The sequence below is a fragment of the Nycticebus coucang genome, chromosome 11 (assembly GCF_027406575.1).
Source record: "Nycticebus coucang isolate mNycCou1 chromosome 11, mNycCou1.pri, whole genome shotgun sequence".
NCBI lineage: Eukaryota > Metazoa > Chordata > Mammalia > Primates > Lorisidae > Nycticebus > Nycticebus coucang.
In genome coordinates, this window is record NC_069790.1 from 20,268,119 (window position 1) to 20,282,776 (window position 14,658).

Genomic DNA, 14,658 nt, shown 5'->3' on the forward strand with positions numbered 1-14,658 from the left:
TCAGTGAGTAGGACGTAGGCCCCATGTACTGAGGGTGGCAGGTTCGAACCCAGCCCCAGCCAAATGCAACAAAAAAATCAGCTGGTGTTCTGCCAGGTGCCTGTAGTCCCAGCTATTCGGGAGGCTGAGGCAAGAGAATCGCCTAAGCCCAAGAGGGAGAGGTTGCTGTGAGCTGTGATGCCATAGCACTCTACTGAGGGTCACAAAATGAGACTCTGTCTCAAAAAAAAAAAAAAAAAAAGAAAGAAAGACAGGCAATACTGAACTTTTCACTAAAAAAATGTTTGTAGTAATTATATTTTACCAACAGTATGTGAGTTCTAACTCTGGAAAGAGAAGTAAGGAAGAAGTACATTACAGAACCTAAAAAGTGAGTGGGAATGGAGAAATGGATCTTTTTACACCACAACAGCCTATCTGCTTTCCAATTAAATTTCCAAATGTATGACAACGCGAAAGCTACATTTTGTGAAACAGAAATATAAAACACTGACCTGAAGGTTCTGTGCTGGAAGCTTTTGTTGATGTCTGATTTTCTGTCGCCTTTTCTGTTACTGGAAGTGACTGAGTATTTGAAACAACTTGATGTTTTTTGAGTGGAGTGTCCTGACAATGAATTTCCTGCAAAAGAGCAAATGAAGAAATAAATATATTATTTCTCAAAACTATAGATTTTATCTTCTTATATGTTATTAAATGGAACAAGATGATTATTAGATATTTTATTTTGTATCAGTGTCCTCAGAACAAAATGTACGTGGATGGGTCCAGCCTTGTTGATAAGACAATAAACCCTTGGCGTTAGTTCATATTCCTGGTAATTCCCAGTGGTAAGAGAGAATAAAAATTAGCATTAAAGTTGAGTTTTAAATAAACTCATTAAAAGGCGAAACTTACTAAATGCAGAATACAAATGCCTACATATAGTAACTAAGAAAATGCCATGAAGGCTACGTTGAACAGTTTGATGAGAATATTTCAGATTGTATATGAAACCAGAACATTGTACCCCTTGATTGCACTAATGTACACAGCTATGATTTAAAAATAAAAATAAATAATAAAATAAATAAATAAATAAACCCATTAAAGTGAAAACCACACAAAGGGAAAAACAATTCCCATGATACTCATTTCAATCCACACCTATAAAATCTGGTGACAGTTCTTGTATCAGGATTCCATTTAATTATCAGTTATTCAGAGGGTAAAATCCAGAGAAACAAAGGACAAAAACAGATCAGAAGGTAAATAAAGAAAAAAATTCCCTCATCTGAATCTTTTTATTCATTACCAACTGAAACATTCAGTTGTTGTTTGTTTAAAGACTCTATGATTAAAGCAATAGTAGAAATAAGAGCAAAAACAAGAATAGCAGCAGCTAATACTTACGTAGAGCTTAGTATGTGCCAGCCACCTTTCTAAGCACTTTACACCTATTGCCTCACCTAATCCTCCCAATAACCCTGTAAGTTAGGTACTACTATCTCCATTTCACAGATGAGAAAACTGAAGCACAGAAGAGTTAAAAAAAACTTGCACATGGCTCGGTGCCCGTAGTGCAATGAGTAGGGCGCCAGCCACATATACCAGAGGTGGCGGGTTCAAGCCCTGCCCAGGCCTGCTAAACAACAATGACACTGCAACCCAAAATAGCTGGGTGTTGTGGCAGGTACCTGTAGTCCAAGCTACTTGGGAGGCTGAGGCAAGAGAATCACTTATGCCCAAGAGTTTCAGGATGCTGTGAGCTGTGACGCCACAGCACTCTACCCAGGGCAATATGATGAGACTGTGTCTCAAAAAAAAAAAAAGAAAGAAAGAAAGTAAGAAAAGAAAAGAAAAAAGAAGAAGAAACCTCACTCTCCTGTGAAAAGAGGACTAACACTATGAACTTCTGAAATAATAGTGGTTCTCTCACTTAAACCATGACAACGTAAGGGACAGCCTTCTCTTCTGTCTGATAACGTTTCCATGCTTATTAATCCTCTTTTAACAGTTCCAGCACCTTTGGGCCCCAAGCAACCTGATTACAGTGCACTCTCCATCCCTCCTCAACTCCTTGGTATGAATTAATAACTTATGACTCACTCCTTTATGTTCCTCAAATACTTCTCTAGTACAAAACCTACCACCATCAGGGTGGTGTCAGTAGGCACAAGAACTGCCCAAACAACACCTTAGTTTCTCAGCTGCCAAACATTTCAATTCCAAGGACCTTCACCATTACTCTAACTCAGTCATCTCCTAAAATATTCTGCTTCTCTGAAATCCTCAAAATCCCACACTAACCGCATTACCAATCTCTCCAACCCTCTTGCTCAGAATCTACCAGAGCCTCTAGCCCCCTTCTCTAGCCTCACGCGGACCTCTGGTCATTTGTTACTTTTCTTCCTACTGTGGCTACCTATTTTCTTACACCTTCAATGCAGGGCAAACCACATGACCCTTCACTGCAGCCATTACCTTATCAATATCTTGAATTCCCTCACCTGAACCCTATTCCCATTCCTCTTGTCTAGCAAAACCCCAACCCTGGACCAACCCAATGTCTCCCTGTTTACGTCCAGGTTTTTTGGATACCTAGAGAAAATACAACTGTGGAGTTTGATTCCATTATCGATATATGGTCTCATATTCCCTCTAAGTCTCAACACTATTCTCTATTCTTTCTGTTTCTGAGTCAGCTCTCTTTCTTCCTTTCTCCAGAAAGTATTCCACCTGTCACCTTCCCTACCCTAACAATGAACAAAACAGAAGCTATCAGGCAGAAAGTCCATCAGTTGTCTGTAGTCTTATCATTCCCACAGTGCTATAAGCCCCTGCCCCTGACACTCCCTCCTTCCTCATATCACAGTCTTCTAATCTATTCTAGTCCCTTTACTATACTGACTTCATCCACTCTCTCCTCATCAATTATCACCTCTTTACCTTCAACTTCTTCCTTCCTACTAGCTGCTTCCCATCACACCAAAACTGATGTAGATCTCAGAAAGAAGAAAACATAAGCCATATTTTGCTTCTTCATCCCCTCCAGCTACCTCCTCTCTCCCTCCCCTGTAAACATCTAAGAACTGCCGACACAACCCTTCACTTCCCATGGTCTTCAGCCTATTGTTTCCAGCTTTCCATCCTCACCACCTCACTAGCACTGCTCCTGCTACACCACAACAAATACCAGACTTCAAAATCCAGTACAAAGCGAGACCCTGTCCCTACAAAAAATAGAAAAGTTATCTGGGTGCGGTGGTGTATGCCTGTAGTGCCAGCTATTTGAGTCTAAGGCAGGAGGATGGCTTAAACCCAGAAGTTCGAGATTGCATGAGCTATGATGACACCACTGCACTCCAGCAGGGAAACAGAGCAAGACTCTGTCAAAAAAAAAAAAAAGGAAAAAAAAAAGAAAAATCTCAGTGGACTTGGTTCAACCCACATTTGAATATACCGAACACTTCTTCCTTCCAGAAAGTTCTTTCTTCTCTTAACTTTAATAACACCCTACTCAAACACATTCTCCCACTACCTCTTTGGCTGCTCCCTCTCTTGAGACCACTCATAAGTTTTTGGACAAGAGAAAACCCCTGAACTCCCATTATTGTCTTCAGAAGTTTGCTTACATGCATATGTGCAACTGTCTGGGAAAGAATGTCAGGTTTACCAGGAATTATGTAGTGTAAAGTAGTTTAGAAAACACTGCCTTAACCTCTCCAGAGGCATAGGAGGAAAACCATGAGCATATGATATAATGGCAATTGAGTGAAAAAGATGCTTCAAATAGAACAAACTGACTGACAACATCAAATGCTGCTAACGGGTCAAGTTAAATGATTGTGGGAACCTGCAGCCTCGAAGCCACATGTGGCCCTGCAGATCCCCAAGTGCAGCCCTTCAACCAAATCCAAATGAGATAGAACAAATCTCTTCAGTAAAAGGAACTGTTTTATAAAATGTGGATTCAATCTAAAGGCCCCATTCAAGGATCCAGAAGACCACATGTGTCCCCAAGGCCACAGGTTCCCCACACCTAGCTGCTGTACGCTGATAGGAAGAATCAGCACATTCCTTCCTTCCTTCAAATACAAATTTATTGTGGTTCTACTCTGAGCCAAGCACTAAGAACACAGAGGTGGATAAGGCTCTCCCCTACCCTGGTAGAAGGCAAAATTAAAACACTCATAGGAAGATAATATTCCAGGTGAGGTATGAACAGTATGACACTGGTGGGGAAAAAGAGAGGCTTCTTGGTTAAAGATCCAAAGAAGGATCCCCAAAGGGAATTAAAGTTGGGCCTGTTACTAACAAAGAGCTGACCAGGGAGATACTCTAAGCAGAGAGAACAGCAAGGCAAAGGCAAAGAGATCTGAAAAACTGGGTACATGTGAGAGACTGCAAATAGTCTACATGGCAGGTCTGAAACCCACCTAGGGTGGGAGGAGGAGCCAGGCAAAGAATGATTGTATATGTCAAACCAAGCAGTTTAAATATTTTTCTGATGATGGCTGTGAGGAGCTTTTGAAGATTTTAACCAAGTAAATACGTGAATATTTGCCTTTAAAAATACTTCTCTGGCAGCAACTTGTAAGATGGACTAGATGCAGGGATCCTCAAACTTTTTTTTTTTTTTTTTTTTTTTTTTGGCCGGGGCTAGGTTTGAACCCGCCACCTCTGGCATATGGGACTGGCGCCCTACTTCTTGAGCCACAGGCGCCGCCCGAGGGATCCTCAAACTTTTTAAATAGTGGGTCAGTTCACTGTCCCTCAGACCATTGGAGGGCCAGACTATACTTTAAAAAAAAAAACTATGAACAAATTCCTATGCACACTACACATATCTTATTTTGAAGTAAAAAAACAAAATGGGAATACAATCACACTGCCACATGTGGCCCGCGGGCCGCAGTTTGAGGACCCCTGGACTAGAGAGTAGCCAAACAAGAAGCAGGGTATTCGGTATGAAGCTATAGAAGTGACTATGGTAATAGCAGAGGAAAATATGGAAGACCAGGCAGCTTGGTGACAACTGAGAAAACTTATCACTAGATTTGTGTGTTTAGGCATGTGTGTGGTAGGGGCAAGCGGATGGTAAGACAGTAAACAAGAAGTAGGGGCCAAGGAAGAACTCCCAGATTGTTCTAGATGGCAAGGCATAGAGTAAAGTCATAGGCGAAGACAGAAACTATAAGGGGAAGAGACTACAGCAAAGCAGAGAAGGCTCTGCTACCCAACCAAGTCTAGAGCTCAGGAGAGAGATGAGCACACCAGAGCTGAACATCACCAGCATTTCTGTGCTCGGCTGAATCCGTATTTGATGACAAAGAAGACATGTTCTAAAACAAGTGAAAACAAAAACAAAAGGTTGAGGTCAGTTCTCTGGGTAACATGATTTTATTAGGCAAGAGAACTGATTAAAAAAAATAAAAAAATCAGACCAGGCATGGTGGTACATGCCTATAAGTCCCAGCTACTTAGGAGGCTGAGGCAGGAGGATCACTTGAGCCCAGGAGTTCAAAGTTATAATAAGCTACGATTGATCATGTGACTGCACGCCAGCCTAGGCAAGAACAAAACCTGACTCTTTAAAAAAAAAAAAAAAAAGTCAAGTGGGCGGAGCAAGATGGCAGTCTAGTAACAGCTTCCTTGCATCTGGGCACCGTAAGTCTGGGGAGATAGGAATCCAGGCATCTCTGGCTGGTGAGATCTGCCTATCATCACTCCTGAGAGGATACAGGGAGTCAGCGAGAGACTTCTGGACCCCAAGAGGAGGAATAAAACAGTGGAAAACCGGCAAGTGGTCACGTGTGTTCAATCCGGCTAAACCCACCCGCAACTTCCACAGGCACGAGAACTTAAAGAGCAAGAGGAAGTGAAAGGAAAATTAGGGCAAGGAAACAGATAAAAGAAATGACCCATGAGGAAGAATCAGCAGAAAACTCCAGGCAACATGAAGAACCAGTCCAGAACAACCCCGCCAAGGGACCATGAGGTAGCTACTGCAGAGGATTCTACCTATAAAGAAATGTTAGCAATGACAGAAAGGGAATTTAGAATACACATGTTGAAAACAATGAAAGAAATGATGGAAACAATGAAGGAAACTGCTAATAAAGTGGAAAATAACCAAAAGGAAATTCAAAAACAGAATCAAATAAGAGATGAAGGATATGAAGAATATAAAAAGGATATAGCAGAGCTGAAGGAACTGAAACAGTCAATTAGGGAACTTAAAGATGCAATGGAAAGTATCAGCAACAGATTAGACCATGCAGAAGAAAGAATTTCAGAGGTAGAAGACAAAGTTTTTGAGATAACTCAGATAGTAAAAGAGGCAGAAAAGAAGAGAGAGAAAGCAGAACGTTCATTGTCAGAATTGTGGGACTTTATGAAGCGTTCCAACATACGAGTTATAGGAATTCCAGAAGGGGAAGAAGAATATCCCAGAGGAATGGAAGCCATACTAGAGAATATTATAAAAGAAAATTACCCAAATATCACCAAAGATTCTGACACACTGCTTTCAGAGGGCTATCGGACCCCAGGTCGCCTCAACTCTAACCGAGCTTCTCCAAGACACATTGTGATGAACCTGTCCAACGTCAAGACAAAAGAAAACATTCTGCAAGCTGCCAGGAGTAAGCGCCAGTTGATCTACAGGGGAAAATCCATCAGAGTGACCTCAGACTTCAAGAAGACAATGGTCATCTACCTTTAATCTACTTAAACACAACAATTTCCAGCCCAGAATTCTGTACCCTGCTAAGCTAAGCTTCAAAATTGACGGAGAGATCAAATCATTTACAGATATACAAACATTGAGGAAATTCGCCACAACAAGACGACCAGCTCTACAGGAAATACTTCAACCTGTTCTGCACACTGACCACCACAATGGATCAGCAGCAAAGTAAAAACTAAGAAACTAAAGGACAGAACCTAACCTCCACACTGATGCAAAAGATAAAACTAAGCAATGGACTCTCACCAAATAAGACGAATAGAATACTACCACACTTATCAATTATCTCAATAAATGTTAATGGCTTGAATTCCCCACTGAAGAGACATAGATTGGTTGACTGGATTCAAAAACACAAGCCATCCATTTGCTGTCTGCAAGAAACACACCTGGCTTCAAAAGACAAATTAAAGCTCCAAGTCAAGGGTTGGAAGACAATTTTTCAGGCAAATGGAATTCAGAAGAAAAGAGGAGTTGCAATCTTATTTTCAGATACATGTGGATTTAAAGCAACTAAAGTCAAAAAAGACAAAGATGGTCACTTTATATTGGTCAAGGGAAAAATACAACAAGAAGACATTTCAATTCTAAATATCTATGCACTTAAATGCTCCCAGATTCTTGAAACAGACCTTACTTAGTCTGAGCAATATGATATCTGATAATACCATAATAACAGGGGAACTTAACACTCCTCTTACAGAGCTGGACAGATCCTCTAAACAGAAATTAAACAAAGATATAAGAGATTTAAATGAGACCCTAGAACAACTGTGCTTGATAGATGCATATAGAACACTCCATCCCAAAGATAAAGAATATACATTCTTCTCATCACCCCATGGAACATTCTCCAAAATTGATCATATCCTGGGACACAAAACAAATATCAACAGAATCAAAAGAATTGAAATTTTACCTTGTATCTTCTCAGACCACAAGGCACTAAAGGTGGAACTCAACTCTAACAAAAATGCTCGACCCCACCCAAAGGCATGGAAATTAAACAATCTTCTGTTGAATAACAGATGGGTGCAGGAAGAAATAAAACAGGAAATCATTAACTTCCTTGAGCATAACAACAATGAAGACACAAGCTACCAAAACCTATGGGATACTGCAAAAGCAGTTTTGAGAGGAAAATTCATCGCTTTAGATGCCTACCTTTGAAAAACAGAAAGAGAGCACATCAACAATCTCACAAGAGATCTTATAGAATTGGAAAAAGAAGAACAATCTAAGCCTAAACTCAGTAGAAGAAAAGAAATATCCAAAATCAAATCAGAGATCAATGAAATTGAAAACAAGAGAATCATTCAGAAAATTAATGAAACAAGGAGTTGGTTTTTTTTAAAAAATAAATAAAATAGATAAACCATTGGCCAGACTAACGAGGAATAGAAAAGTAAAATCTCTAGTAACCTCAATCAGAAATGATAAAGGGGAAATAACAACTGATCCCACAGAGATACAAGAGATCATCTCTGAATACTACCAGAAACTCTATGCCCAGAAATTTGACAATGTGAAAGAAATGGATCAATATTTGGAATCACACCCTCTCCCCAGACTCAGCCAGGAAGAAATAGAGCTCCTGAACAGACCAATTTCAAGCACTCAGATCAAAGAAACAATAAAAAATCTTCCAACCAAAAAATGCCCTGGTCCAGATGGCTTCACTCCAGAATTCTATCAAACCTTCAAGGAAGAGCTTATTCCTCTACTGCAGAAATTATTCAAAAAAATTGAGGAAGAAGGAATCTTCCCCAACACATTCTATGAAGCAAACATCACCCTGACACCAAAACCAGGAAAAGACCCAAACAAAAAGGAGAATTTCAGACCAATCTCACTCATGAATATAGATGCAAAAATTCTCAACAAAATCCTAGCCAATAGATTACCGCTTATCATCAAAAAAGTCATTCATCATGATCAAGTTGGCTTCATCCCAGGGATGCAAGGCTGGTTCAACATACACAAGTCTATAAACGTTATCCACCATATTAACAGAGGCAAAAATAAAGATCACATGATCCTCTCAATAGATGCAGAAAAAGCATTTGATAAAATCCAGCATCCTTTTCTAATTAGAACACTGAAGAGTATAGGCATAGGTGGCACATTTCTAAAACTGATTGAAGCTATCTATGACAAACCCACAGCCAATATTTTACTGAATGGAGTAAAACTGAAAGCTTTTCCTCTTAGGACTGGAACCAGATAAGATTGTCCTCTGTCACCTTTACTATTCAACGTAGTGCTGGAACTTCTAGCCAACACAATTAGGCAACACAAGGAAATAAAGGGAATCCAAATGGGAGCAGAGGAGGTCAAACTCTCCCTCTTTGCTGACGACATGATCTTATACTTAGAGAACCCCAAAGACTCAACCACAAGACTCCTAGAAGTCATCAAAAAATACAGTAATGTTTCAGGATATAAAAATCAATGTCCACAAGTCAGTAGCCTTTGTGTACACCAATAACAGTGAAGATGAGAAGCTAATTAAGGACACAACTCCCTTCACCATAGTCTCAAAGAAAATGAAATACCTAGGAATATACCTAACGAAGGAGGTGAAGGACCTCTATAAAGAAAACTATGAAATCCTCAGAAAGGAAATAGCAGAGGATATTAACAAATGGAAGAACATACCATGCTCATGGATGGGAAGAATCAACATTGTTAAAATGTCTATACTTCCCAAAACAATCTACCTATTCAATGCCATTCCTATCAAAATACCAACATTGTACTTTCAAGATTTGGAGAAAATGATTCTGCGTTTTGTATGGAACCGGAAAAAACCCCGTATAGCTAAGGCAGTTCTCTGTAACAAAAATAAAGCTGGGGGCATCAGTATACCAGATTTTAGTCTGTACTACAAAGCCATAGTGCTCAAGACAGCATGGTACTGGCACAAAAACAGAGACATAGACACTTGGAATCGAATTGAAAACCAAGAAATGAAACTAACATTTTAAAACCACCTAATCTTTGATAAACCAAATAAGAACATACCCTGGGGGAAAGACTCCCTATTCAATAAATGGTGTTGGGAGAACTGGATGTCTACATGTAAAAGACTGAAACTGGACCCACACCTTTCCCCACTCACAAAAATTGATTCAAGATGGATAAAGGACTTAAATTTAAGGCATGAAATAATAAAAATCCTCAAAGAAAGCATAGGAAAAACACTGGAAGATATTGGCCTGGGGAAAGACTTCATGAAGAAGACTGCCATGGCAATTGCAACAACAACAAAAATAAACAAATGGGACTTCATTAACTGAAAAGCTTCTGTACAGCTAAGGAGACAATAAGCAAAGCAAAGAGACAACCTACACAATGGGAAAGGATATTTGCATATTTTCAATCAGACAAAAGCTTGATAACTAGGATCTATAGAGAACTCGAATTAATCCACATGAAAAAAGCCAACAATCCCTTATATCAATGGGCAAGAGACATGAATAGAACTTTCTCTAAAGACGACAGACGAATGGCTAACAAACACATGAAAAAATGTTCATCATCTCTATATATTAGAGAAATGAAAATGAAAACAACCCTGAGATATCATCTAACCCCAGTGAGAATGGCCCACATCACAAAATCTCAAAACTGCAGATGCTGGCATGGATGTGGAGAGAAGGGAACACTTTTACACTGCTGGTGGGACTGCAAACTAGTACAACCTTTCTGGAAGGAAGTATGGAGAAACCTCAAAGCACTCAAGCTAGACCTCCCATTTGATCCTGCAATCCCATTACTGGGCATCTACCCAGAAGGAAAGAAATCCTTTTATCATAAGGACACTTGTACTAGACTTTTTATTGCAGCTCAATTTACAATCGCCAAAATGTGGAAACAGCCTAAATGCCCACCAACCCAGGAATGGATTAACAAGCTGTGGTATATGTATACCACGGAATACTATTCAGCCACTAAAAAAAATGGAGACTTTACATCCTTCGTATTAACCTGGATGGACGTGGAAGACATTATTCTTAGTAAAGCATCACAAGAATGGAGAAGCATGAATCCTATGTACTCAATTTTGATATGAGGACAATTAATGACAATTATGTTTATTGGGGGGGGACAGAAAGAGGGAAGGATGGAGGGGGGTGGGGCCTTGGTGTGTGTCACACTTTATGGGGGCAAGACATGATTGCAAGAGGGACTTTACCTAAGAATTGCAATCAGTGTAACCTGACTTATTGTACCCTCAATGAATCCCCAACAATTAAAAAAAAAAAAAAAGTCAAAGTAGAAAATCTTTCTGAATGAATACTGGTTAAATCTAGTATTCCTGTATTTTCCATTAGTCCTGTCTGCAAATAAAATCCTATTAGCCTAAAACTATACCCTAACATAATACTTTGTACACTATAGGCATATAAATGAAATAAGACAGTTTACAGCCATAGTAGGAATCTTACTGAAGGCTGTCAAATAAAATTTGACAGGAGTGAAGAGAAATCTAGAGGGGTGTGGTCTCAGAGTTCCAAAGTCTAAAAATATGGAATTTGAGGAGAGGTATACAGTCATCAATGAGAAAAGTAGATTCTGAAGAAAAAATTATTTTTTTGAGACAAGAGTTTCATTCTGTCATCCTAAGTAAAGTACTGTGGTGGCATCACAGGTCACAGCAACCTCAAACTCTTGGGCTCAAGCAATCCTCTTGCCTCAGCCTCCCAAGTAGCTGGGACTATAGGTATGCACCACCATGCCCAGATAGTTTTTCTATGTTTAGTAGAGATGAGGTCTCGCTCTTGCTCACGCTGGTCTCAAACTCTTGAGCTCAAGCAATCTACCTGCCTCAACCTCCCAGACTGGTGGGATTACAGGAGTGAGCCATCACATTGGCCTAACAAACATTTTAGAACCAGCATCTAAGTAGACTGTTAAGAATAATCTGAAATCAAATGAATGATTGGAATATTTTTTTAACATTTGATTTTATGTTTATCAGTCAGTGAATATAGTGAAGAGTTCCCTTTAGATAGGAAAACACCATGAGAAAGCAGAATTAATATGTATATTTAAGGAGTTTATGACTGGAAAGTGACAATTAATTGGAATAGGAAAGTATGTAGAGAATTATTTCATAATACAGAATTACAAATTAGATCCCAATAGTACTTTGATGCCAAGTTTGCTTTTATGTTTCTTGTTTACATTACCTGTTTGGTTTCTAGTTGTTTGCTTCTTGAGCTTCCACCTTTTTCTGCACTCCATAAATTGCCCTTGTCAAATCGGCCACGCAGACATGCTAGTTCTTTCTCACGTTCCTAAACCCATCAAAAGCCGCATTATACACAAAAGCCAGTAGCATGTTCAAGAACATCCAAACACCGACAGAAAGAAGACCACGTGAAGAAACAGCAAGTTGGGGAAAAAGTAAAAGAATGTTTCAACACCACTAAAACTTCCTTTATCTTTGATTCTTTACAAGTAAAAAGTTCATAATACAGGGCGGCGCCTGTGGCTCAGTCGGTAAGGCGCCAGCCCCATATACCAAGGGTGGCGGGTTCAAACCCGGCCCCGGCCAAACTGCAACCAGAAAAAAATAGCCGGGCATTGTGGCGGGCGCCTGTAGTCCCAGCTACTCGGGAGGCTGAGGCAAGAGAATCGCTTAAGCCCAGAAGTTGGAGGTTGCTGTGAGCTGTGTGATGCCACGGCATTCTACCGAGGGCCATAAAGTGAGACTCTGTCTCTACAAAAAAAAAAAAAAAGTTCATAATACACAAGGAATGTAGGACAATATTTCCATTTGAAATGAGTGACACAGAGAATGGAGATGCTACTTATGTCTGGTATCAGAAGCCACATTTTTTTGATTTCTAGGTTCTGCCCTGAGATCATGTGATGAATTACATTAAATGCACTATACCATACCTTCTTGAGCTGCTGTGCTAAATGAGTAGTAGATGAAGATGTGTTTTGCTTGAATAATCTTTCTTGGATGGCCCTGGTGTTTGGAGTGATAATGGGAGTCTTATGAGGTGTGCTACGAGCTGGACTTTCCTTGCTGTGCTCTTGACAACGTTCTCCGAAGCGTTCCAGAAAAGGCTTAATTCCTGCTCCTCCTATAGAAAACACAACACATTTTTGGAGCCTATTCAAAATAAGTAATAATTACAGTTTCCATGAAAAAAGTGCTAAACTCTAGAATAGCTCTAAAATTCTTTGATTCTACTAGGAATATTCATTAACAAAGTAAACAATATGAAAATAGGTCAAAAATTTTTTTAAACTACCTTATTATTCTATTTAATTATATGTCCTAAAATTTATTCATGGGATTTAGTTCCTTAAAAAAAAAAAAGAATTTTAGGGGGTGGCACCTGTGGCTCAAAGGAATAGGGTGCCGGCCCCATATACTGGAGGTGGCAGGTTCAAACCCAGCCCCAGCCAAAAACAGCAAAAAAAAAGAATTTTAAAAGGGGAGAGTGACAGGTCAGTAGGGATTAGCAAGCTCTCAAACTAAACAATCGTAATTTAAATAACTAAAATTTGACTGCATGTGTATTAATAAATCTACCTTTACCACCAAGCCATAACTTCCAGCTACTTATACTTCTACAGCCAATATATTTTATCTTACTTTTAGGAAGCCTAACATGTGAAAATGTAGACTCTTTTCCTTTTGTAAGAAAAATTTGGGATTATTCATTTTATCAAAATGACAACTTGATTTTACAATGTCTTAAAATAGTATTCATTTGAAATAGTATGGAGTACTAAAGTAGGGAAAATGGGGTATTTATTAGCCCCATCAAGAGGATTCTGGGGTTGTATTATAGAAAAATAGGCGTATCTACATTAGAAATTGACAAATATTTTCCTGTAAACGGGCAGACAATATTTTGAGCTTTGCAGATCATATGGTCTCTGTCACAATTATTCAACTCTGTACTGTAGAATGTAAGCAACCACAGAGGGCATAAAAATAAACAGGTGTAGCTGTGTTCCAATAAAATGTTATTTGCAAAAACAAGCAGAGAATAGAATTTGACCCGTGGCTATGGTTTGAGAACTCCACCTGTCCCTTATTATCACTTCAACCATATCTAAAACTAGGGTCTACTAGGAATATAAAAAAGCATCTAAATTAAATATTTCTGAGGCTCTGCAAATGTGATTCTGAGTATATCCAGTAACCAAGAACAATAAAAAGAATGCTTCTAACCTAAGCCATAAGTCTTTAGAAAATGGTGCATAACTAGTCTTATTCCATCTGGGATCTTGCTATTGCTTCTAATTTTCATTTTGGTTTATCTGGAAACTGATTGCTGATTTCTACGTATCCTATAACTAATGGCTTCCTTACTCTCATCCCTCTGTTTACTTCCCCTTTATGATGAGCTACCGCTGCAGTTCTCAACCTGTGGTCATGACCCCTTTGGGGGTCGAACAACCCTTTCACAGGGGCTGCCTAAGACCATCCTGCATATCAGATATTTATATTACCATTCATAACAGTAGCAAAATTACAGTTATGAAGTAGCAATGAAAATAATTTTATGGTTGGAGGTCACCACAACATGAGGAACTGTATTAAAGGGTCGTAGCATTAGGAAGGTTGAAAACCATTGAGCTACAGTTTCTGCAGCGACTGTATTTTCAAAAAGTTAAACCTTAAGAATTGAAAGTCTTTCCAGGGTGGCGCCTGTGGCTCAAAGGGGTAGGGCGCTGGCCCCATATGCCAGAGGTGGCGGGTTCAAATCCGGCCCCGGCCAAAAACCACAAAAAAAAAGAATTGAAAGTCTTTCCAATGAACAAGAATATAGTTCAAAGTAAATTCTTTGCCATATATTTGTGCCATACAGTTCAGTCCTATGTTTCTCAACCACCCCCTAGGCAGGAGTGCATCACAAAGTATAAGTCACTACAAGTGAAATACGGCATTTCCT

At 39.4% G+C, this 14,658-nt stretch overlaps 1 protein-coding gene across 3 annotated transcripts in view; it reads right to left on the reverse strand.

Moving 5' to 3' along the window:
- The window catches only part of ANLN (anillin, actin binding protein), a 90,542-nt gene that overhangs the window by 52,830 nt on the left and 23,054 nt on the right, over positions 1-14,658 (reverse strand). For all 3 annotated transcript variants that reach the window (XM_053608826.1, XM_053608824.1, XM_053608823.1), the window contains exons 6-8: positions 12,641-12,831; positions 11,926-12,033; positions 495-621 (exon numbers count right to left, since the gene is read on the reverse strand). In XM_053608826.1, coding sequence (XP_053464801.1) covers positions 495-621; positions 11,926-12,033; positions 12,641-12,831 — 426 coding nt within the window. The remainder of the gene's footprint in view (positions 1-494; positions 622-11,925; positions 12,034-12,640; positions 12,832-14,658) is intronic.